Below are 24261 nucleotides of genomic sequence, written 5' to 3' on the forward strand. Positions count from 1 at the left end.
TGAGTGATGCCAGTGAGGAGCACCTGGTAGTCAATCGGCCAGGCTCTCAGTGGAGCTGCGTACTACACAGCAATGCGGACGAAGAAGGGTAAAAACGAGGGGAATAGTCCGGTTTGCTGTAGTATCCCGGCGGGTCGGGGCATCGTTTGGTCGTAAGGCGTAATTCGAGAGGGATTTCGTCTCCATAACTGCAGAGAAAAGGACATTATCTGGCTTGGAAGCAGCTCCGGGGCGGATATTTTCCCGACAAAACCCTTACCCACATCCGTATTCCCAGCCCTGGTCGTGTGGGATAGTCCACTGAAAGAATGATTGCTTGAATAATTTATACTTGTCTTGTAGCCTCTTTTTTTTGCCAGCACCGCTTCATATTTTTTACTGACTCGACATGGTGGACTCCGTGAGGAAGACTTTTGTGGTCCCCGACATAAAGCCATTGGATTTGTATGACTGTACTAGAGCAAAAATATGCGCAAGTGTCGGATGGCTATTGGCAAAGTCCTACGGCAATGCAGGTAGGTTTTTAGTTTTGGCTGCAGGCCTGGTGAGTTATAGAAATACTCAGAGAGGTCGTTTGAAGACCACCATCCTTTTGTTTTCCAGCAATATGTTTATATTCTGTTCGGCGGTGCAGCGGAAAGCATATGCATGTAGGTGAACTGCAGTGTGTGTAACGCTCAGCGATTTTCAGCACAAAGAGCAGCATATGAAAGGGAGACCATGCACTGTATGCATTTTTTTGAGTCTGACACATGTCATTTGTTCTCAGTCAATGGGTGGTCACATTTTATAGGTGTGTGTATGTGTGTGTGTCAGAGAAACGGGCCTCCTCCCTAGGCCTTATCACGCTAACCCATTTTGTCGTATTTGTAGCCGCCAGGCTTCAGTCAGAAATTGCAGACTGCTGGGTATGTTTTTAATCCTGTTGACATGGCACATGGGGCGTAGATAATTTTCAGTACCATTCTTCACTCTCAGGGATGACAGCCCCTACAGTAGCCAATTTGAACAGTAGTTTCCTCTGCAGTTCATAATTCATTCTGCACTAATGTAAAGTGAATACAGACTGTTATACTATCACAATTTATCAAGGTTTTTTTTCCTAGTATCCTTGGTCATCAAACCTCTGAAGGCGTCTCTGAGAAACACCCAGCCTCTATGTAGCAAAAACACACCCACCTAAAGAAAATAATTTTCTTGCATAGAGCATACGTATCATAAGACATTGTCTTGCCTTAGGTTTCATGAGCCAAGTCTTAAAAACAACGTCAGCTTTGACCCTGAGGTGATAACAAGTCTCTCTGTTTTAGAGTCCAATCTGGGAAAGATTAGATTTCACAAGGAAGACACTGAAACAGTCCTGTTTCAGAGAGGCTTGATGACATCCCCCCTTTAATTTAATTTCTACTGTATTTTACCACCAGTCTAATGATAGGGCAGCTGTTTTCAAGTAATCTTGGGTACATTTACTTAAGCAACTCAGACAAAAAAATAAAATAAGTACACACATCTCAGGAAGTTCACATTCCTGAGATGTGCATGTAAATACAAAACTCAGTTGAAGGTTAATGTTCAAGGTTTTAATCAGACTTCCCTCAGTTTGGGCTGGAAAGGGTGCGAGGTGAACTCTGTTTTACTTTAACAACATGACTTGCGTGTTACACAATCCCAGGCAGGCCCTGGGTCCACCACTCCAGGCTGCTGCAGCCTCTGTGTGCTCCTCAACCACGCCCTCTGGTCAAAGTCACTCTGCTTGCCAAGCTACAGGAATATGAGTACTGCATTTATGTGTAGCTTTTGTCTTAATCTACCTAATGGCCTCACTGAGACAGCCTGATGTTTTTTTGCAAAGTCAAGATGACATCATCAAGTCCCTTTCGAGAAAGCTGTGTAAAACAACAGCAGGAACCAGACCGGGTCATCTGGTTCTCAGCTCTTCCAGGTCAATTAACCTAATAGATGACATTTTTAATCTCTGAGTTTTTGCAATACAAAAGGGACTTTCACATCAACTACATCTCAAGTCTTTATTTAGATGGGGGACCGTTAAGAGCTGGAAAGTAGCTTTTAATGGGAGTTGGCAAGGGCCTAATAATGTTAAAACACTGCCTAACCATACCAGTTTGAAACATAGCACTTAAACCTTGTCAAATTCTCTAAAGGCCAAAAAAAAGAGCTGCAGCACTTACTTTTCCTGTCTCCTTCAGACAAGGAAGCACGCAGCCATCCGTATGAGAGGGAGGCAATAATGCCACAATTCTGTGCTCTAGCAATTGACAGCACACAATGCGGGTGTTCCCGATAGACACTGTTTTATCTGCCCAGTAACATTAAATTTGGAGTTTTCATAATAATACTATTAGGAGCCACCAAAAAATCTCATTATTACATTTTATACTGGAATGAGTAAGAGTCAATGCTGGATTATATATGTTGGATTACAAAATGTACATTTTAAACTCTATGTGGCTATTTTTTGATGCGCAATATATAGGCCTGTATATCTTTTATTAGGCTATATGTATTTTTAAGTGTTGCATGGCAGATATTTGACAGACAGTGTCTTCTTATCATTTGCCTTGATTTATAATTTATCTAGAATGTTTTTAATCAAAGTGAAGGAAAAGTGGTCAGGCGGGGATGTAATTTATGATCTACCCTTGAAGTTGCTGTCACATATGATGTATCATTTGAGGGTGACTCAAACAAGTTCTTGCCTTTTCATTGGAATGAGACCAGAAACTCTTGATTCACCAGTTTGAAGGCAGGGGAGAAACTTACTCATATTAACTGACACAGTCATAGGGATGATATATGAGTAGTCTGTTTTTCAGTTTTCCTTTTGAGTACTTACTACTTATGTAATTTGTGCTAGTTTGTAAACCATATGTAAACAACTTAATTAGCACTTACAAAACAGCATATAGCCCAGCTTATCCAGTCCCAGTTTTGGTCGTCAGTCTCTTTGGTATCCTGATATGATTTGTTTTTGTATTAGTGTAACCATGCCACCTTTGTACCCGCATGTTTCAAAACCTGTCTTTCTTTTGCATGTCAGCTCCACCTAGCTATAAAGCTGCTCGGATAATACTGAAATCCTATTGGAATGATTACTCATCATCTCCTAGTCATTGTAACTGTGGTGAGTAAACAGGGGACAAGGACCTGAGGAGGATGTTAGCTTGCTATTAGTGTTTACTCAAGAGGTAGGAGGAAGTCCTATCATATGCTAAATGAAACTCTTCCAGACTGGAATAAACTCCTTCCTACAGTTGTTGAGTTGTACAGTGTGTTTCAAGATAATATGATACTTTTGCCTGTATTCAATTGCCACACTACACAGAGAGGTCAAAGGTCAAAGTAAGCTACAGAACAGTGCACAAAGATCTGGTTTTGAGGTGGTGTGTAACTTGAGGACACATTTTCAGGGTGGGTACCTGCCAAGATGCTTCCTGCATATTTCGTCACCCTGTCATCCAACCTTGTCCTGTTAGTCTCTCAAGCACCCGTAATGTAATCACACTCCCTGTCTATAGGATGTGCTCCTGTGCCCACTGGCCCTTTAATGCAATTTAAGGCTACTGTGCTGATGTCATACTAGTGCGCTGTCTGTAGTGATGTGTTACAGGATACACAGGGCTGTTAGGGATGTCATATTAATGGTGAGTGAACCTTGTGAATGTATTGGGTCACTCATTGTGTAGTGCTTGAAGTGTACTTTTTCCTGAGCATGATCTGTCAGGGGTCGGTGCATTGATCAAATACATGAGCATTATTAAGGGCGTGCATGTGTATCTCTTAGTTTCAATGCTAACTATAGTTAAATAGTAAGTGCAGTTGAAGTTCTTGTTGGTTTTTGTTTTTTTTTCTCGATTTGAGATATTTATTCCAGCTGGAGGATAATATATGCATCATCTGGTAAATGTATCATCCCTTATAGTTGCAAATGTCTTAAAAATGTAAACAAGTCTAATGACTCTTGCAGTATTGTTTAAGAAGTTGCATTTTAACATTTGTGTTGGCATTAGCATATCACTCAGAACTAGTGGTCACATGGGTAGGGAAGGGTGTTAACACAGCCTTTCTTACCACTGCTGGATTTTGGGGCAACAAAACAGTACCTGCTTTGTTCTAAAAATGAGAGCAGATAATCATCTGTGTTTGAACTTTTGCACCACATGATGAAAATGTTTATAGCTCAGTTTTCCACAGAGGGTTTTTAAGGTTCAACCAACAGCCTTATCAAAACACACATAATGTGCAGTTATTCATTTTTATAATATTTTCCAGAAATGGGATTGTAATAAAATATTGTCACCAAACAGGATTTTTGATTTGGCAGGTATGCACAGATGCTTCACATAGGCTAAACATCACTTAGGATGGAAATTGAGATAACTAATCTTGTTATTTGAACTTCCTGCTTGTACGTTGCACACTTCTGCATATCTGAGCTCTTTCAAATTATTTATTCCTTGCCAGGGTACCTGAAGAGTTCCAGTAAGCAGCTTGAGAGTTTAGATTGTCAAATCCAGCAGGTTTTGCAGACTGCTGTGCCATGTTATTAATAGAGAGAGGTACTTAATGTTCACTGTTACTGTGACAACCTTCTTGAAACAATCCAATGCTGATTGTTCCACTTAAATGTAAGGGTCATGTCTAACCTTTTTCTCCCAAAGGAGCCAGCTTGGTTTAAACTGTGGAAGATTTGAACCAATCTTTGTTTGGATGTGTTTGTGTTGCTTTGTGTCTGTTGATTACTGTCAGACACGTGTGGTAATGTCTGTGACATGACCAGCAGGCTAGCTCAATCAGTCAATGAGGTAGAAGGACACATGGCTCCTGTTATCAGCAGGCTATCAAGCAATGCAGGTCAGTACAGATAGGAGCCCGACACAGCTGAACCGACCACAGGCAAGCTGCAACAGGGTCAGGGTCAGCTACCTCACAGAGCTCTTTGAGGGGGGTACGGGTTAAGTTGGTCAAAATCTCTTCTGTAAATGACAAATGCTTGCTTGAAACACTCACTTAAAGTGTGATCTCACTGCTCACCCACTATGATAATGTGGTTATGTGTTAATAAACTTTGCATACATTTGATATGTACCTTCTGACCAAAACCAGTAGATATGGCCTGACCCTCATGGCCTGTGAAATTTATTCAAACACACCGAAGCTTGTGTTTTTAAGCTGAATACTTCAATGGATGTCTATTGATGTCAACATTATGGAGGTATCGCATTCCTTTTTGCTTGGGCTTAGTTATGCCTGTGGCTACCAGCTTGTTATTTGTTACTTCTTTTTACATAAGGTGTGTGCCTGTTGAAGGATTTTGCCTATGTTTTGCTGTGCAGGTGCATTGTTTTGGAAAATGATTTATGGATTTGCAACCTAACATTTGTACCTAGCTTGTTTCTGTGATATATGGGACACACAATGTCATCATTCATGGCCAGACTGTCTCTTAGGGAAATTATGCTAATGTCTATCTTTCTCATCTCACTGAGTTGTGACATTTGCATCCTGCTTTGCCTTCTGGGGAAGTTTTCTTTTTCTTTACATGTCATCATGGGAAGACTTTTTATTTTATTTTACATGTACAGTAGTATGTAACTACATAGAAGATGTGAATTTGGTTGGTGTGTCACAGTGTTTACAGCAGTAAAGTGGACATTGTAGTTTTGGCACACAGGAGCATATTCACGACTAACAGGACCATGTGGCGTGACTCTCACAATATTGTTTGACAACTATAGTCCTCATGGAGTGAGAGTGAGAGACGGAGAACAGGGCATTGTCTGACCTCTAAAGCTGGGCGTTTTGTTGTCTGATGTCAGTGGATCCATTACATGACTTTATAATGACACAACAACATAGTGACACCTCCCTTGTAATAACCCCCTTTGTTTCTCTGTTAGGCACAATCATAGGCACTCAAACACAACATACATCACTTTTAGTTTAGACATTCTCTTTTCAGGTAGACTGCTGGTATTTCAGCTCGTCAACTTTTTTCCCTGAAGGCCCTTTTTAAAACAGTGAGGTGCTTATTCCAGTATGTTTGTACAGAGACACAGTCTATTGAGTTTGCTGCTCTGTTGGTCTAGACGTGGAGAAACCAGTTTCTCAGAGGGTGTGTCAAGTGTGTGTTTTTGGGACAATGTTTGCTGTGATCGTAATTACAGAAAGACCTGTCCGAACAGATTATTTAGCTATCTTCAGCTAGCCACTAAGAGTGCTACATATTGCTTTGCTACACTTTCTCTGAGTTGGAACAGAATCAGAGAAACAGAGTTTTCTCATTTGCTTTTGATAGTTTGGACGCTGTAAGTTTAGATTCTTTGATTACTGCTACTGCATCATCTCTGTGAAGATCTGAAAGAGCAATTTTCTCAAAGGCTTTACTGACATGATCCAGAGGTTTAAAAAGAAGGAAGAAACAAGTGGCAGAGCATCTTGTAATCTCCAGATGCCAACCTCTGAGCTCATCATGCCCCACTGACCTTGATACTTGCTCTGCTTTACTCACTCTAGGGTATACACCAGTTGTATTAATCTGCTACCGAACCTGGCAGAAAGCAGGTTTCAGTGCTAGCAACAACAGAACAGCTCATGATGATCTTTTGAAAGAACTTTCTCTTATTTCCAGGGCATTCAGAATGTCTTCCTATCTATACATTACCCTGGACATACTGTTTGTTCATTTTGCACCCAGCTATATAGTAGCACCACTGTTCCAGGACCTTATCTAACTGTGTTTGTATGTTTTGACTCTTTTTTTTTTTTTTTTAGAGAATGTCCCTGTGGAGCTGCGTGACCCCTTCTACTGTGACCAGTATGAACAGGAGCACCTTAAACCACCAGTCACGCGCCTCCTGCAGTCCTCAGAGCTTTACTGCCGCACCTACACCCTATTAATGGGGGGCAGCGGAGTCGAGGCACAGCCCAAAGACAACGTTGCCCTGCTGCAGCTTCTCGCTGAAAGAGGCATAGTCTCCAAAGACAAGGACACACCAGTGACTGATACAGACCTCCGACATAAGCCCATCAAAATGGTAAAGTTATTGTGTTTATATAGAAACAGTTTTTAATGGTTATGGGAACAGTAAACACATAACTGATGACACCACACCTGTCTGCTAGACCATTTTGTGGCCAGTGGCCCACATGAATTGATCCAAGGAGAAGTCATAACTGTTGCTGGGCTAGAAATGACTTCATGTTTGACAATCACTATACGGAGTGAATGTCTCCTCCTGCAGAAGCAGAGACTCCGCTATTCAGGCAGAAGGGGTCGAGTGGGCTCGGCTGTCGATATAGGGGCTTGTTTATGCTTTGATTCAAGGGATTAAAGGATATCAAAAAGACCCCCACTCATCCAACACCACCCCCACCCCTCTATACTGCCCCCAGCTGATCCCAGAGAATGAGTGGATCCAGCTGCTAGGACTAGGACAGTCATTGTGACACAAGGGACAACTACTTTAATTCCAGGGTGTGAGAGGGAGGGAGAGGCTGGATACAATAGATGCTCCAGATCAGTAGCAGGACAATGGTTAAACAGTTCTCGTTGAAACTTAAGATACTGTGTTGAGAGAATACTCTGGGCTGGCTCAGTGAGTTAAATCAAGAGAAACTGGTTTGTCCTCTTAGCCCTTGACTCTCTCTCTCACTCTCTCACTCTCTCTCTCTCTATGCCTCTCTCTCTATGTCTCTCTGTCTCTCTTCAGCACACACATAATGTAGTCTGTATAGGTTTTCAGCCTGAAAACCTACAGATGATTGTTTGTTTCCAAATGAGGAATCACAATAGTCTGCAAGTGAAGAGGTGATTTTAGGTCTGATGGAACATCTACTGCTCCTCTGTTTCAGCTGGCACAACAACAATTTGCTGTAATTGAATTTTAAAGTACCTAATGCCTCCCTTTATACAGACTATTGTCTTCTTTACGAAATGACATACAAACTGCATTACAACTGCATACAAGTGGTTTATGCAGGCTTTGTGTTTTTAAGCTAAGTAGAGCGTCTCCAGGGATCTTTAGAGATGGTGTTGTTGTTGTTAGTTGAAAGCTGTTTGCTCCAGTGCTGCTGTCTACTGGCCACTGCAGCAGGTGCAGCACTGCTAGTGCTATAGTGATGATGAGCTTAATTGTATGCTTGAAAAGATGTGCATGCATCTGTGACATTTTCTAAGTCAAATAGCATAGGCTAGATGTTGTGTGACCATTCACAGTAGAGTTGATTGATGTGAGATTTTAGATCTTTTGTTAATGTATGGTATTATTTATATTTCTAATATGACACAATAATGTAAATACTGAGGAGGTTTTACTTGGATTTGGATTTGGACAGATTGTTGTTGTTGTTTTTTGTACGGATTTAAATGAAGGATATAACACAGGACAGAAAGTTGGTAAAGACAGAATGGAGAGGGTTCCTTTTAATCATGATTTTTTTTTAAATTGTTATTGCTTTGTTACTGTTATTATTGCCTGGTGTTATTGCCTAATTCTGTACTACTTCTGTCTCCACAAGTAATATGCAGTACTCTAACAATGTAGGTATCCGTGTCTATTTCAATATTCTGCCATCAGTACTGCCATCTATTTTGGTACTTTAAGTGCCACTACATCACTCTTGGTGTGTTGATTCAGTATAGTACTCAGTATAGTACCAGAGGTCTGCAGTAGGACTTCTGACAATTACCACCTGCACAGACAGATCTTACACCACAAGGCACCAATGAGACATTCAGTGGCAAAAATATTTAAGAACACAAGCAAAAAGGGTTAAAGTTGTATTCATAGGGATAATGACCACAATTTCATCATCATCAGCACTACAGCACCAGAAATAACGGCCTAATGACACAGTAGGTCTCTATTATGCATGGTGCTGCTGTCACTTGTGTGTGCATAAATTTGTCAGCTTGCGTGCATCTCATCTCTGTGTGATGATTCTCAGCTATAAATCCTGATCACTAAACTCTTATTTTGGCTGTGACTCTTAATTTGGCTGTAATGCTGCATTTGCTGTTCACTGCTTTGGTATATGAGCTGCTTGGTCCCAGGCTGCTCTCTGAGCTTGTCTGCTACTGACTGGCACTGTAGCTACAGTGTGGCAAGCAAGGAAAGTGGGTCATGCTGCAGCAGCATAAAGGATGGAGCATCAATGTGGGTCTTGGCCAGTAAACGGCTTTGGAGCAGCAGCAATCTGCTGCAGCACTGCTGTATATTAATGCTTTACGTATCTATGTCAAACAAGGGGATAACATTAAGTGCATGTACATAAAAGTATGTAGAGTTGTGCTTGTTGCTGACAGGTAAACATGACTGTCAGGTAAACTGCTAAGTGACTTTCTGCTTTGTTATTGATACCTCACACATTTTACATCACTGCTGATCATTGTGGCATTGTCTGGCTCATGTAAAAAAGCAAGGATGTAGGTTTATCCTAGCCCATAAATATTCTGGTACTGGCTTGGGATGTTGCACCAGTGCCAGTACGGAGCACCAGTGACTTCCTGTCTATAAAACTACACACTTGGTGCTATGGACAAAGTAGGGCAAAAACAGACACACCGTTGCTCACTTAAAACATACAAAACTGTACCACAGTAATCATTCTCTTCATTAAATTGTAAGATGAAGCTACAGAATGAAGAGCTATTTGTTGTTTGTTCCTGTCTCTTGACCTTGAAATTCCTTAGTTAGTAGTGAGATTCAAAAATATTTAAGAGTAAAATGGATGGCATGTGTTGTGTGATCTAGAAGTGAAAAGGGATTCCCATTTTTGTCTGTTTGCCATATATTCATCTTGTTTTTTGTGTGTTTATATAAATGCTTTAGTTGTAGTAAATTAATTTAACTGGAAACAGGAAGGTCTGAAAGTCTAACTTTAGAATTTATGTGAAATTTGCTATTCTGGATCTAGATTATATTAAGTTGCGGTGTCTTGTAAACCCGTACAGGCTGGACATATTTGTATACATGGTATAGGGACAAGTTTGACATATGTTTGGTGAGTATTGATGGTTTTTCCCTGTTTTGATCCTATGACAAGAGGTGCAGTTTTTAAAACACCAAGTCAGTGGCAACTCTCCTGCAACCCAAGCTCCTGAAAGGAGAGCGTTGTAGACTGGAAGTCCTTAGACCTCGTTCTAGTGGGGCTAAGCAATGGAGGCTCCAGCTGCCTCTGTCTGCTACTTGCACTGTGTGTGTGTGTGTGTCCTCTACCGGTAACTGTCCTTCTAGTGGTGGCCCAGCCCCCATAACTCCTCAGATTGAGGATAAAGATCTGTGAAGATTAGAGATAATCTGCCATGCAGACTGAACGTCATCGTCCATGATTGGTTGACACGCCAGAGATGACCACTGACTCACCATGCACCTACCCACCAACATCAGACTGATTTGTTACATTTATTGCTGGCTGAGACAGTAATATATGACCATAATTATCCATTTCAAACATACATATGTGATATTGATTGCACTAGAGATGAGGTTAAGCATTTGTTCCCACAGTGACAAAGTAAGTCATATAGCCATAATGCAGCTAACCCTCCCCGAGCCCCTGTTGGTTTTGGATTGGCACTGAAACTTAAATCATACTGCTGTGTTGGCAGGTTTCTGGTCAAGTGAGCATCAGTCAGGAGCTTAGTTGAAAATAGAAGTGGCAGTCTATCAGAAACGCTAACCATCATCTTACACCATTTGTTCTGCTTCAGGCCTTCGCTGATGGGAAACTAATGTGGGCTAATAATTAAACTTATCTCCCACATGTTAAACAGGTTCTGTGTATAAAAAAAAAAAAAATAAATTATATATATATGTATGTATGTATGTATGTATGTATGTATGTATGTATGTATGTGTGTATGTATATATATAATGTGTAGTTTATATACGCTCACCGAGCACTTTGTTTGGAACACCTGTGCAATCTTATGCAATTCATTACAACAGCTTTGCCATAAATTGTAACAAAGCTTATACATCTTCAGTTTTTGTTGACAATTCTACTTTGTTTATTATTGAGGTTGTAGTGGGTGGTGGTGGTTTACTGGAGTGCAATACATTGAAAAGTGTTCCTAATATTTTGTCTACCTCATTAACATACATGAAGGGGGCAAAATATTACAAACACTTTTCAATATAATGCATCACAGTACCACGACCTCAATAATAAACAAAGTAGAATTATCACCATCCTGACAGTGTCAACAAAAACTGAAAATGAATAAACTTTGTAAAAGTCGAATTTATGGCAGAGCTGTTGTATTGGATTGCATTTGATTGCACGTGTTCCTAATAAAGTGCTCGATGAGCGTACATATCAGTGTTCATATAGCTATGTCCTTTAAGAGAGCCTTCTGCCCGAAATCCCCTGCTGGGCCCCAGACCTGCTTGATCCCTGTTTGTCTCCCCCACAGTCGGCAGTAAGCAGGGTAGGGGGATGGGGTTAAGTCATATTTCAGACATAATCAGATTTTTTCCCACATCATAATCTCACTTAATGATCCACAAAATGCCTTAGCATTCTTTGTTTAGCTCTGTTGTTGACACAAGTATGCAAGCAGATTTGCCAAATAGAGCTTCATGTCGATGGGGTTAATTGATGAGGTATTAATTTTTCCTCTCTATGTCACATCGGTTTGAGGGATGCTAACTGTTTGGGTGAATGTTTCAGAGTGGAGAGCCGGTGCTAAGCCAGGAGCACAGAGCAGTGCTGCGGTCAGGCTTGTGTTGAGATGCATTGTGGGTCAGCTGGTTGGTTGTTATGGTGATCTGGCAGGCTCTTTGCTGTGTGCTCTAGAGTTGCTCCTCTCTCCCCTCTCATTAGGGAGACTTGTGATTTAGCTTAGCGAGCTCTCCTGGGTCGGCAACGGGAAATCCACCAGCAACCCCCCCCTTCCTCTCCTTTCATTCTCCACTTTTTGTCATGAATTACCCTCTACTCTCTCCTCTGAATAATTACTGTACAGCATGACAACAGGGTTGGCCACTCTCACTGAACGTCTGTCATTCTCTTTTGTTCATTTCCTCTTTTTCCCTCCGTCATCCTGTCTTCTTTCACACTGTGACCATAGCTGCATCCTATGATTACACTTTGTGGGTAAATGCAAAAATACGTTCCCACCTTAAATCACTTTGTTTTGAGACAGTGTTTGAAATACATCTACCGACAGAATTTAGCTCAGCATCAGCCTGTGTTGCAGGGCTGGGCAATATGTTTTATTTTAATCAGGCAGTCTAATTGAGATCAAGATCTCTTTTTCAAAGTGACCTCAGAAGAAATGGATTCAAATCAACATCACAACTTAGTTTTTTTTCAATATTGTTATATCACAATATGACAAATGTATGTAGAATCACATATAAAATATGTGATTGTATATGATGAGAATACGATGTGAAAATATGATGATGTTGTGCCTAGTTTAAAATTTAAAAAATGCTCAGGATCATTATTTTAGACTACAGTGTTTTGTAAAATGATAATGCGATAATATGTTAATATAATCACAGTATGAAAGTAGATATGCTATTTAATTGAATTTGCGCCAAGTTCATGTTTTGATTATTACTCCCATGTAATAGTGCTCTGAGAGGATTATTTTTCATCAGGTGCCTTGGCCTCAGTCCCTGTGTCACGCCATTTGTCTCATCAGTCTGTATTGCAGACATTTCCCCTGAACGGAAACGTCATTTCTCATAGACATATAAGTAGCAGCCCTACTCTTGGCAACAATGTTAGGAGGGCAGGCCAGCCAGGGCTACACAGCTCCCAGTGACCGACTGCAGCACATCCAGAGAGTTTGTCCCAATGCTATCCGACAAGCCTTTGCTGGCATAGCCCGCCCTGCCCGCCCCAGCACAGGGCCTGCTCAGGTCAGCACTTTACATCAGGGTTGAGTAGGCAGACATGCAGACAGGGCTCATGCACGCAGCTGGACTGCCACCAGCCCCCATCTGGGGCAACGTAAGAGGTTAGAGTAGGAATGTCTGGCCTCTAAAGTTGAATTAGTAAGTAGTAAAAGGGAGCAGGCACTGATTTTCACGGATTAGGCTCAAAACTGAAGATTGGTAGATTGAAGGAATGGCCCCATGACAGGAATGTGTTGTTTGTGACCTGCCCGTCCTCTCTGTTGGCCAAAATGAATTATAACAACAAGATTGTTGCAGTTAGTCAGTAGTTAAGAGTACTTTTGTTGGATTGCAGGTAAAAGTGATACATATAGAGGAGACAAAGACAGAAGGATCATACATTTACTAGGTAAGGAGGAAGAGTTGTTTATAGAACAACCCCACAGGCTAATCATTTCCTTTTCCAGTCTCTTTTTTTTTTTCTTCTAAGTTGTTTTTTAGCCCTGCAGTACTGACTTTGTTAATGAGTATGACCCAGTATAGGCGGATAAAACCTGAAAGTACTTTATTTGGCTGCTATTATAATGATCTTAAGAATTTCAAAAAGAAACAAAACCGGATGGAAAACTGGACAAAGGACAGAAGTGCTTGATTCTTTGTGAAAAAAACAAAATCAAATGCACTCGTATTTGTTTGAATATCTGAATCATTCACAGAAATATGGAGGTTAGACATATAAAGGACTCTTAGTTTCAGCCCCATGGCACGAATGGAGCACAACTTCTAATGAGCTAACAGGTTTATAGAGTTAAGGCGCTCTCTCTGACTGAGCTGATAATGTTGGTGGTGCATTTTAATGGGCTCTGGCCGTTAGAAAGGCCTCTGTAATGGGGTCTCAAGTATGAGGAAATGCTCTTATGCATGTTGGATACAAATGCTTGGGAATGTTAAATATGTGTGATCAAGAGTGTTGGATTGTTATATTTGTATGGGGAAAAAAAACAATATTTGAAGTAGGTTTTATATCCATTATGTTATCTGAGAAAGACACATCCGTACACCAAAACTGCAGAAAAGATGCAGAACACCTGTTTCTTCCAGAGAATGCTGTTTTTGTTGTGCTCCCTGGAGATCTAGTTACATTCCCTCATTTATCCTGCAGTCTGGTGCACATGAGTCATAAAGGAATATTTCACTGTGCAAAAGGGAAGTACACTGAAGAGAAGGCAAATAAAGGGAAAGCAGCTGAGGAATGACAGTCCTGGGACACAAGTGTTATCATATTACAGGTCCATTGCCTATTTAATGATTTAATGATTGTACAAACAAGAGTCCAAAGTTCACCCATTTCTACTGGTGTGGGTGTTTGCTTGCTGAGAACTGCTGTCAGTGTTTCTGCTGACTCACAGCTGGCTTCTGGTGACCCCTAGAGGATGCTGCTGGTAAATAATGCTTTTACTGCAGCAGTGAGTGGTGATCTGTTCTGCAGTAAGCAGTGCCCATTCAGAGCAGTGGAAATGTCAATGTCCAGTATTATTGTGTTAGCTGTAATTGATTGATGCTGTCTGGGCTCTTGCTGTGAATGGTCCCACCTCTGACAGTTCCTCTTTTTTCTTCCATGTGATTGGTGCAGAGTGCTCACCTGGCAGTGATAGATGCTCTGATGGCTGTGGGAGCCATGGAGACAGTGACTGCGGTGAAGACATGTGGTTCTGCTGACCTACTGGGCGGAGCGTCTAGCTGGGAGGATGCTCTGCTTCATTGGGTTAATGGGGTAAGTAGCAAGCCAGAGAGAAACATTGTCTATAAAGCAGACTTTTGTATTATATCCTGTTAGAAATGACTCAGTGTGTTCTGTTCAGATTTTTAGCTTTTGTAGCTGTTTTAGATGAACCAGTGTCTGTTTAGCTACAAAACAGAATGCTGTAATTCTTTAATCCACTATGTCTTCAAGAGGTGACAACATACATTTATACTTTCAGATCTGTTATCAATGTGTTTTGTTTTTTTAACTATTTTGTCTTCATGGCATGCTCTCAGTTAAACCAGAAGCTGAGGGAACTTACTGAAGGAGCCCATAGTGACACATCTCAGGCCATCACAGAGCCCCAACCTGTTCAGCCCTCTGTGAGTATTGCATTAAATGTCCAGTGTATTTCTGTTTCGTTCCACATATCATTATATCCAAACACAGATGATAATCTGTCTGGGATTATGCACTAAAAACTAAAAAAGCACATGAAGTTCAGTGTATTAAGCTCATTGTTGTTCTGCTGCACTTGCAAGCCCCTACTCATTCTTACTGTACAAGCACAACAGGTATTTGTTGACACACAATAAAAAAAGAAAAAAGGTGTCATTGCTTTGTCAACAAGGTTGTCCTGTCTTTCCAAGAGCGTACCATCACCACAACCCTTTCTCTTGTTTGTCTAGTTCTTTCACTGTTGGCTTAATATCTCTCCTTGTGCTCCTGTTCTCCATTTCCCTGTCTTTCTCTATTTCCTGTACTTCTTCCTTTCTGACAGTGTCCTACTCGCTGGTACTGGAAACTTGTTCCTGTAAGTTCTCTCCTTTCCTCTGCTCCTTCCCCCTGTCCCTCCATCCTTCCAGTGTCTTCATCAGTTTTATCAGCAAATATCTGATGGTCAGGTGTGTTTTTTTTTCCTCCATGCTGGTGTGAGAATGCTAGTGTGCATTACATCTTTATATCCCTGTATTAAATAGCACGTCAGTATCAATGTCATAGGGTGGGGTAGGACAGAGACGCGAAACACATTGACACATGAGTGGTGCATGCATCACAATCTGTACTCAGGCAAGCCTTGAAACTGCCAAGTACAACCTGTTCCTCTGGTCCTCTGTGAGACAGAGGTGTTTGTTTATGTATGTTTATTGTGAGTGGCTATGGGGGTTAACAGAGACAGGCTTCTTGACAGCGTGTCCCTGTTCACAGTGGGCTGTTTGTCTATATACTGTGTTTTAACCTGAAACATTTTATTCATTTTCTGTTACTCTCTCTCTCATTTTCTATGCCTCCTGAGACCCTCACTTGTCCCACTTTCTCCTGACAAAACCTTCCTTCTTTCTGCTCTGATTAAATCTCTCCCTTTGCATCTGCCTTTTGTTCACCTGTGCTCTCTCCCAACACATTAGCATGACCTTTATTTGTCCTCCTTCTAACATTCATATTGTAATTCTTTCTTAACGGGTTTTGTTGTGTATCATTGTGCATATAAACTTGTTTGGAAAATCCTGGCTTTGATGGTGGTTTTAGCATTAAATAATATGTCAAATATTTTAATGTCAACATTAACAGCATACCCTTGAGCTTACTCTGCAGTATTTGATTGTCTTTTTTGTTTGTTTGTTTTAGCTCCGCTATAGAAAGGATAAAATTCAGTCCAAACAAAAGCCCATCTTTCCGGCAGTCAATGAAGTCAAAGACCTGTCCAACGGTTGTGCTGTTGCTGCTGTCATACATTATTATTGCCCTGGCCTGCTAAGACTTGAAGGTACCAACCAATATTGTAGCAATGTCCTGTAAGAAGGATACCCACAGGCTTTTAGTACTCAATATGTTTATGTCAGTTTAACACCTTGTTCTCCTGTCTCTGTAAGATGTTTGTATGAAGGAGTCCATGTCTGTAGCTGACAGCTTGTACAACCTGCAGTTCATCCGTGAATTCTGTGACAGCTGTCTGAAGAGTTGCTGTAACTTGGCACTGGAGGACATGCTATACACATCTCAGGAGCTTCAGGTACTGACATTCACACTCCCAATCATTAGTCGACTGATGGGCACATTAACAAAAATACTTACTTACTGTATTGTCTTCTTAATGCCTGATTTATTCTGTGTGATTTGTTTAGCTCAATTTGCTGAGCTTCCTAGCAGAATTGCTTTGCTGGTTTGAAGTACGAAGGCCAGATTTTGTTCAGCCAATAGATACGTTAGGTAAGTGCCACCAATTTTGTGGTTGTGTGTAAATACAATCCCACCAGTAAGAATATGAATTCAATGTTTGTTACAAAGTCTTATTGGTTGTTTTCTTTTTCATTAGATGGATCCACACCTGCAACACCAAGTAGCTTGAGTGGTAACAGGTACAGGACATCTGAATATGATTTTACTTTTGTAGTCTGGCACATTCTTCAGATAAAGCAGTTGTTTGAACTGAAAGATTGTTTCTTTGCTTTACAGTACCTCTCCTTCTATCTTCAAAAAGCCCTTTCTCCCCATCTCCTCCCCTGCGTCAGGTAAGCTGAAGATGGTGTGTTTCTATCATTTCACAATGTGGTTCACCTATTTCCCTCAGTTCTTGTTTGCCTTTTAGTTGTGTATTGTGTTGTATTGCGGTGTGGTTTTGTTATTTTAATGGATACTTGTAAACTTTTTGTTCATACTTTTCCATTTACTGTTGTGGTTGATATGTGCATCCCTGTGTGGTGTGCATGCCTTTTAAATGTCTGTGTGTGTCCCATTGTACTCAGGATCTTTGACTCAGTCTACCTCAATGTCTCATATAGAAGGAGTTGGAAAGACATGGAGCAAGAAACCTCTCAGGTATGGCCCAAATATTAACTACCATTTAAACAATGTGTATATCTTTGGATATTTTTTGTACTTACGCTCTTTCTTTTCTACTTAGCCGCCCCTTGTCGGCAGTATCCTTCAGCATTCCTTTTGGCCTGGACAGTGATGTGGACATTGTGATGGGCAACCCTGTGATAACCCGCTCTGTGAGCTCAGACCAACTCAACCCAACAGGCCAAAATATGACTCGGGTGCACTATACCCCTCCTGAAGACCTCAGCCATTTGCTTGGCAAACCCTCCGGGCCCAACGGTCCCCAGAGAGCTTCCTGGGCCACCCAGACTCCCAGTATTCCAAGGTTGGCAGAGGAGAATGGCCTTGGGGTGAATGAAACAGGAGAGTTGCCAACCATTGAAGAGGCCCTTCAAATCATCCACAATGAGAGCAAGATGGAGCCACGTTTACACCCTGACGGTGCTCCTGATGGCTTCTACCTCCACTCTCCTGATGATCCTGCTAGTTCTAGACATAACAGCAACTTAGCACCCATCAGCTGCTCTGCCCCACCACGCTCAGGAATGATGTACCGGCCCACAGGAGAGTCCAAGGAGCCCACTCGCACCAGAAACGCTTCTGAATGTTCACGAGATGATGACTCTGTCTTGAGAGATGGCAGTGTGGACTCGGATGCATCAGAAGACATGCCTAAGGCCCAGTCAACTCCAACCACACCTGCTTCTGGTGCGCACTCTGTTAGAGACCATGGTAAAGAGGTGTCTGACAGTGGTGTGAAGATGACCAGCTTTGCTGAACGCAAAAAGAAACAGAATATGGATTCTCCCAAAGCCATTGACCCCTCTGCTCCTCAGATGACCACGTGGGCACAGAAGTCTGAAGAAAGCCCAAGCAAGAGCCCACAACTAAACAATGAAATGTCTGAGCTAGGGGTTCGGCTTGAAGAAAAGCGCAGAGCTATCGAAGCTCAGAAAAAACGCATTGAGGCCATTTTTGCAAAGCACCGGCAAAGACTGGGCAAGAGTGCCTTTCTGCAGTTGAAGAGGGAGCAGCGTGAGGAGGAAGGCGAGGGGGACCGAGCAGATGGCCAGTTCAGCACCTCATCCACAGAAGAAGACCTCTCTCGTTTGACACTAGAAGAAAGGCTAGCTCGAATGGAGGAGGAAGAGCAGCAGGAGCAAGATGAACAGCGCCCCTCTGTGGAGGATGAGGGTAATATCAAAGGAGGACTTAAGCTCAACAAACAGGTCAGTCAACCCAAAGAGAAGGCAGGTACACCAGGAGAGAAGGGCTCTGGGACACCTGGTGAGAAAATGGTAGCTCCACTAGGGGACTATAATAATGCTGTGTCCAAACTGACTGCAGCTCTTAGCTCCCTGCAAAGTGACATGCAGCGACTCACTGAGCAGCAGAACCAACTAATTACGAAGAAAGGTGTAGCTTCCAGCAACAAATCTTGGGTTATTCCAGCCAGCCCTAAAACCTCCACCCCGACTGCTCCTTCTGCACGCCTGTCACGAGAATCCACCAGAGATTTAAATTCAGCCTCGTCCTCTCCGTCTCCATCCCGCAAATTCTCAAACCACACCACTCCTCCAAAATCTCCTTTGGTCCATCGTAGAGCCCAATCTGTGCCCCCTAAAAGCCCCAAACACCACCAACACAGTCGTCCCATGGACGTTAAGGTACCAACCCTGTCAAGGGTTCTCAACCCACCACAAAATGTTGACCGCATTCCCCACCTTCGTCGTGTAAATCCTTGGCAATCCCAGGTCCAGACTTCATCTTCATTCTCCATTGGTGACTCTGATCGTTTTGACGAACTGCGCTCATCTGGACCAACTCCTATCCCCACACCTACACTGACCCCAATACCAACTCCTACCCAAACTCCCCGTCCTGCAGCAGATGACACCCTGTCAGAGGTAGGCTCCAATGACTATCAAAGTATATTTAGCATGGACCTGGAACCAGGGCCCTCGCAAGGTCCTCTGGCTAAGAAGGAAGGGCCTACAGGTGGAGGCTGCAGCTCTGGTGCCCCATCAGAGTGCTCCTTTGAGAGTGATGCTCCTGCAGTGGTGATGAATGGCAAACGCAGTAGCTTGATAGAGATCTCACTGTCCTCTCTGCAAGGAGACGTAGAGGAGGATGACCAAGTAGCTGATGCTTTCTCTGACTCAATGAGTGACAAGACAGAGCCAGAGATGAAAGGAGGGGTTGGTTTCTTTTTCAAGGTAGGTGACTGATTATTATTGTGTGCTATTCTAAAAAAATGTTAGTATTTAGAAAGGTCAATTAAGTCTTGCCTTATTAAAATCTGTCTTTATTATTAGGATGACAAGGAGCGAACAGAGGATGAGATGGCTCAGCGAAGAGCAGCCTTGCTGGAGAAACAACAGAAGAGAGCAGAAGAGATGAAAAGACGCAAACTTGAGCAGGAAAAAGAAAAAGAATCCAAGTGAGACCCTTTTTTAAATTCAATTACCTGCATTTAATGGAGACTTTGAAATTGGATTACTTACTTTAAAACCAGTCAGATTTGTAAAGCTTGTATATTACTGCAGTCAGGTTTTTTTAAGTAACTGATGATGATTTAGATTTATTCATTTATTGCTGATTGTAATTGAATACAAAAAAAAAGGTTGCCATTACTTAGCTGATACATCAAGGTTTTCATCACTGCTTTTGCTTTTCTTTATATCTTTAGCAAGCCCCAGTGGATGATCATCGAGGGCTGGGGGAACAAGAGTGAGGACAGACCCCAGACCCCAGGCAGTCCTCCAGCATCACGCACCCCACCAGTAGAGGGGACACCCCAGCGCAGAGGAGACTTCACTAGGCAGGAGTATGAACGCAGACAGCAACTGAAGATCATGGAAGATTTGGACAAGGTGCTGAGACAGAAACCCACCACAGTTCGTGGTGTCAAGAAACAGAGACCCAAGACTGTGTTCAGAGATGACTCAGCCCTCTCTCATAGCCCTGTCAAAGGTTTCATGGGTAAATAGTTCTATTATGTTTCAGACACTGGTTTTTGTCTTTATATGCTCCCTTCATACACACACATGCATTTGTTTTCTCAATTTAATTTCTTTTTCCATATTTCTTCCTCGTACTAGGTACCAGGCTGAACAAGGTGTACTCTCACTCCACCATGAACCTGTCTTCCATGGCTAATGACTCTGGAGGCTTGACTGTCAGGAAGTCTCCCAGGTAACCTGCACAGTGACTTTGGCTGGTATTTTCTTTATAAATGCTTCAATGAATGTTGGAGAGGCACAAAATTCTTAAGCTTGAAACAGAGTAATGATTGTTTTAAGTCCCAGAGAAATAAACATTTATTTTACACAATAATTTTAGTCAATCTTCTATAATCAAATAGAGCTGGGCAATATATCATGATAATGTTGATATCACCATATGGTACTAAATTATGTGTGGTGTTACTTAAAGATTTATCTGAGTGATTTAGTAGAGTACAATGAAGAATTAATGTTCATTATTGTTGATCTTTTTTTTTTTAATTATTTCTTGTGTTTACATATTTTCTCCCAACACCAAATGCCTTACCCAAAATATTGCCAGAATACTGATGTTAAGGTATTACACATGTGAGTGTGTTTATGTGTAATGTTATACAAACTACATGTTTTCATTGAGTCACTGCTACAACCTGTGGTAGCTGTTATCAGTGTTACCAGGGGCAAAGGTGCATGTAACATACAACATGTACACACAACTTCAGGGTCTATGACTGACTTTCGTCACTAAACTCCTCTTTGCTTCCCTCCAGCCGCTCACACTCCCCCTCCCGGCTAGTGTCACCAGGACGAAGGAGTGCTCAGAATGGAGAGAAGGACTGGGAGAATGGCTCCACTGTTTCCTCCCCTGCCTCAATCCCAGAATACACAGGTCAGTGATATGTTCCAAACTAAGAGTTTAAAAAAACTAATCCAATAAGCATGATTTTGTTGGGTATATGACATTTGGAAATGTTGTGTCTTCCAGGACCAAAGCTGTACAAGGAGCCTAGCTTTAAGTCCAACAAGTTCATCATCCATAATGCTATCACTCGCTGCTGCCTAGCTGGCAAGGTCAATGAACCACAGAAAAACAAGATTGTAGAGGTGAGCCATCCTGCTGTGTCAGAGTCCAACAGATAGTTCCACCCTAACTAGGCTATAAGTGACTGTGATTTCTGTTGTCAGCTGCACTTACCTTGAATTATTTTGTCTTTCTCGTTTCTTTCCTCTTCAGGAAATGGAGAAGAGCTCGGCCAACCACTTCCTCATCCTCTTCAGAGATACCAGTTGTCAGTTCAGAGCAGTTTACACCATGAACCCTGAAACTGAGGAGATGGTACGGCTCACAGGCATCGGCCCCCGCATCATCACACCTGAGATGGTTGAGTCCATTTACAAGTACACCTCTGACCGCAAGCAGTTCACTGTCATCCCGTCCAAAACCATGTCCATGAGTGTTGACGCCTTCACCATCCCCGGTCACTTTTGGCAAAAGCGCCCAGGAACTCCCAAGAAGCTTGGCACCCCCAAATAAACAAATAAACATCTCTACTCCAGATGGGTAGAGATGTTGCAATTTCAGGGAACCAACTCCCAGCTTGACTCCTATCGTCTTCTGTTTTGGCCAATGTGGCACTTCAGATTGTTCATTACCAACTTAGACTAGCAGTGGACAGCATGACTGATGAGATTTTTGACCAGCTATCAACCTGGACCATGAGAACAATCCAGTCAACTCTACATACCAAGAGAAAGGGCCAACCACTCTCTCCTTCAACTGACGTAGTTACAATAGTTTCTCTCTTGAGAGCTTCTGATTGGCTCCGCCAGGTCTACCTAGATTGTAAAATGTGATGTGAACTGATTCTGTCGGGATGAAGAATTCTCTTTCCCTTGCACCCTGCCTCCTCCTGCCTTGCCTTACCCTGCCCCTGGAGTCATTTTCACTGACTCTTAGGTAAGAAAAAGAGGGGACAACCACACTGCCTTTGTCCGCACAACAGTATTGTGGGCCAGAGTAGTTCCCACCCCTCTCAATTCTGCTTACTTTTCCTTTGCTGCCTTTTCTTCTTCTTCCAGGGCTCTCTCTCTCCAGTCTGCTGAGACGAGTGGCTCAGCTCTCAGTTCAGATAGGATATCTCAGCTGAAAATTAATTGCAGGTAGCTCTGCTCTCATATGAATGTAGGGCACACTAACCACTCATCCCATTCAGGGGTGTTTTCTCTGGTTTGTCAGGACCAGAAAACACAGTAGTGGGTGGTTCCTCTGTGGGCTGAACTGGTAGTGTCTACTGTGGTTGTCAGTGAACTTGCACACCTAGAAACTGCCTGTGTCCCCACAGTTAGTGCACTCCGCTCAGCTCCAACTCTCCTTCAGCTGTAGACATCTGGATGTTTTTTTATACTATTTTGACATTTTTTTGCTGGACAAATCGCTTCAGCCTTTGAGAGCTAAAAGAAGAATGAAATTCATGTGACTTGTTCCTCTTAACTTGCTTTTTCATTTTCAATATGTGATGAATTGAAATGTTATCTGAGCTTATCTTGAAAAACAGTACTGGAAACATGAAGGAGGGCTTTATCATATTCATCATTACTTGGATACAGCTCTGTGTGAAAAAGATAATCAATGCTGATTTAATATATACTGAATGCTGATTACTTTGATTTTTTGACAATGATTTGTAAAAAGTAAGTTGACCTTTGTAAGCTACGAATAAGCTAGCCTGCTGCTTAAGCATTAGTGAGATGTATGTTTGAGATGAGAACGAGTGAATGAGAATGAATAGAAACTGTCAAACAGCTGAAAAGTACTGAAACCTTTTGTCTAGGGATTAAAAAATCCTTGAAGTCACAAGGAGTCTGTTTCCTATTATATGATTCCCTGTTGTGTGTCCAGACATATACACAGTAGGTTTCTTGATGAAGGATCATTCCGGACTGTAACAGCCCTCACCTACCCCACACAGTCTCTAGACTCCTTTGTGTAAAACTGGGGGAATGTAAATCGCCAAACTGTTTTTTGCCTGTGTGTCCATGCTATTAGGAAAAAACACTTGACCCTGCAGTTGCTAGTGATTAGGTCAATGTTGCCACAAAATCTGTGGGAAATTGGCCCTCTTATCTTCCTTTGCAGTCTTAAGCACTACAGCAGCTGCCACAGTGCAGATGTCTTCTTTCGATTCACTGACTGCCTCCAACAAATGTGTTGATTGAATGAGATTCAAATACAGATGTGAAAAAAATGAGGAGCATTCAGAAAAAAAAATGTTAAGATGATTGATTGAGTGTGTGTGTGTGTGTGTGTGTGTGTGTGTGTGTGTGTGTGTGTGTGTGTGGAGGAGTGCATATGGAATTAGTGAATGTTTGTATTTATGTGTTTGTCAAGAGTAGTATGTGGTAGTTGAACACTATATTTTGATTCTGTGCAATTCTCCCCTAGAAATCCCTGTCTCACCCAGAGGTGTATTTATTTGGTTTGCATTAGATTGTGCATTTGATGTTTAGTTTCAGGTTCTACTTATGTCATTTTGGTTAAGGTGGTAAGTCGCTCATTCATTTCATAGAAGTTGTCATAACATTTATGTTTTTCTTTTTCTTCTGTCATCAAATCTGTGCCAGCACATTATGTATGTTCATTTCATAAATTGACTATCCTTGGCAACTGGACCAGACAAATAAAAATCCTTTTTAAATCATTGTCATCTATGGTTTTTTTTCATTCCCATGTTATTTTTTCCCATTTACATTTGGTTTTGTTTTGTTTGTTTGTTTGTTTGTTTTTTGAATTTTGAATGGGTGAAGTTGATATGAGTTC

At 41.8% G+C, this 24261-nt stretch overlaps 1 protein-coding gene across 2 annotated transcripts; it reads left to right on the top strand.

Moving 5' to 3' along the window:
• The first annotated feature begins 29 nt into the window (after window positions 1-29).
• camsap3 (calmodulin regulated spectrin-associated protein family, member 3) lies at window positions 30-24142 on the top strand. 2 transcript variants are annotated; one of them, XM_044330950.1, is made up of 17 exons: window positions 30-515; window positions 6793-7055; window positions 14506-14646; window positions 14913-14999; window positions 16246-16384; window positions 16491-16630; window positions 16743-16827; window positions 16934-16976; window positions 17074-17129; window positions 17364-17436; window positions 17522-19655; window positions 19755-19879; window positions 20129-20421; window positions 20541-20634; window positions 21215-21333; window positions 21430-21548; window positions 21679-24142. In XM_044330950.1, the coding sequence occupies exons 1-17, from the start codon at window positions 389-391 to the stop codon at window positions 21976-21978; spliced, it is 4338 nt and encodes a 1445-aa protein (XP_044186885.1). In that variant the 5' UTR covers window positions 30-388; the 3' UTR covers window positions 21979-24142. The 2 variants fall into 2 exon arrangements, with proteins under 2 accessions (XP_044186885.1, XP_044186886.1); XM_044330951.1 differs by having other exon boundaries at window positions 17400-17436.
• The last annotated feature ends 119 nt before the right edge of the window (window positions 24143-24261 follow it).

The sequence above is a fragment of the Thunnus albacares genome, chromosome 17 (genome assembly GCF_914725855.1).
Source record: "Thunnus albacares chromosome 17, fThuAlb1.1, whole genome shotgun sequence".
Classification (NCBI taxonomy): Eukaryota; Metazoa; Chordata; class Actinopteri; order Scombriformes; family Scombridae; genus Thunnus; species Thunnus albacares.

Bases quoted from the DNA above. Each gene is read 5' to 3' on its own strand.
- camsap3 (XM_044330950.1), top strand. From the start codon at position 389: ATGGTGGACTCCGTGAGGAAGACTTTTGTGGTCCCCGACATAAAGCCA. The intron at 516-6,792 runs GTAGGTTTTTAG...TTTTTTTTTTAG, and splicing joins AAAGTCCTACGGCAATGCAG to AGAATGTCCCTGTGGAGCTG. The intron at 17,437-17,521 runs GTATGGCCCAAA...TTTTCTACTTAG, and splicing joins TGGAGCAAGAAACCTCTCAG to CCGCCCCTTGTCGGCAGTAT.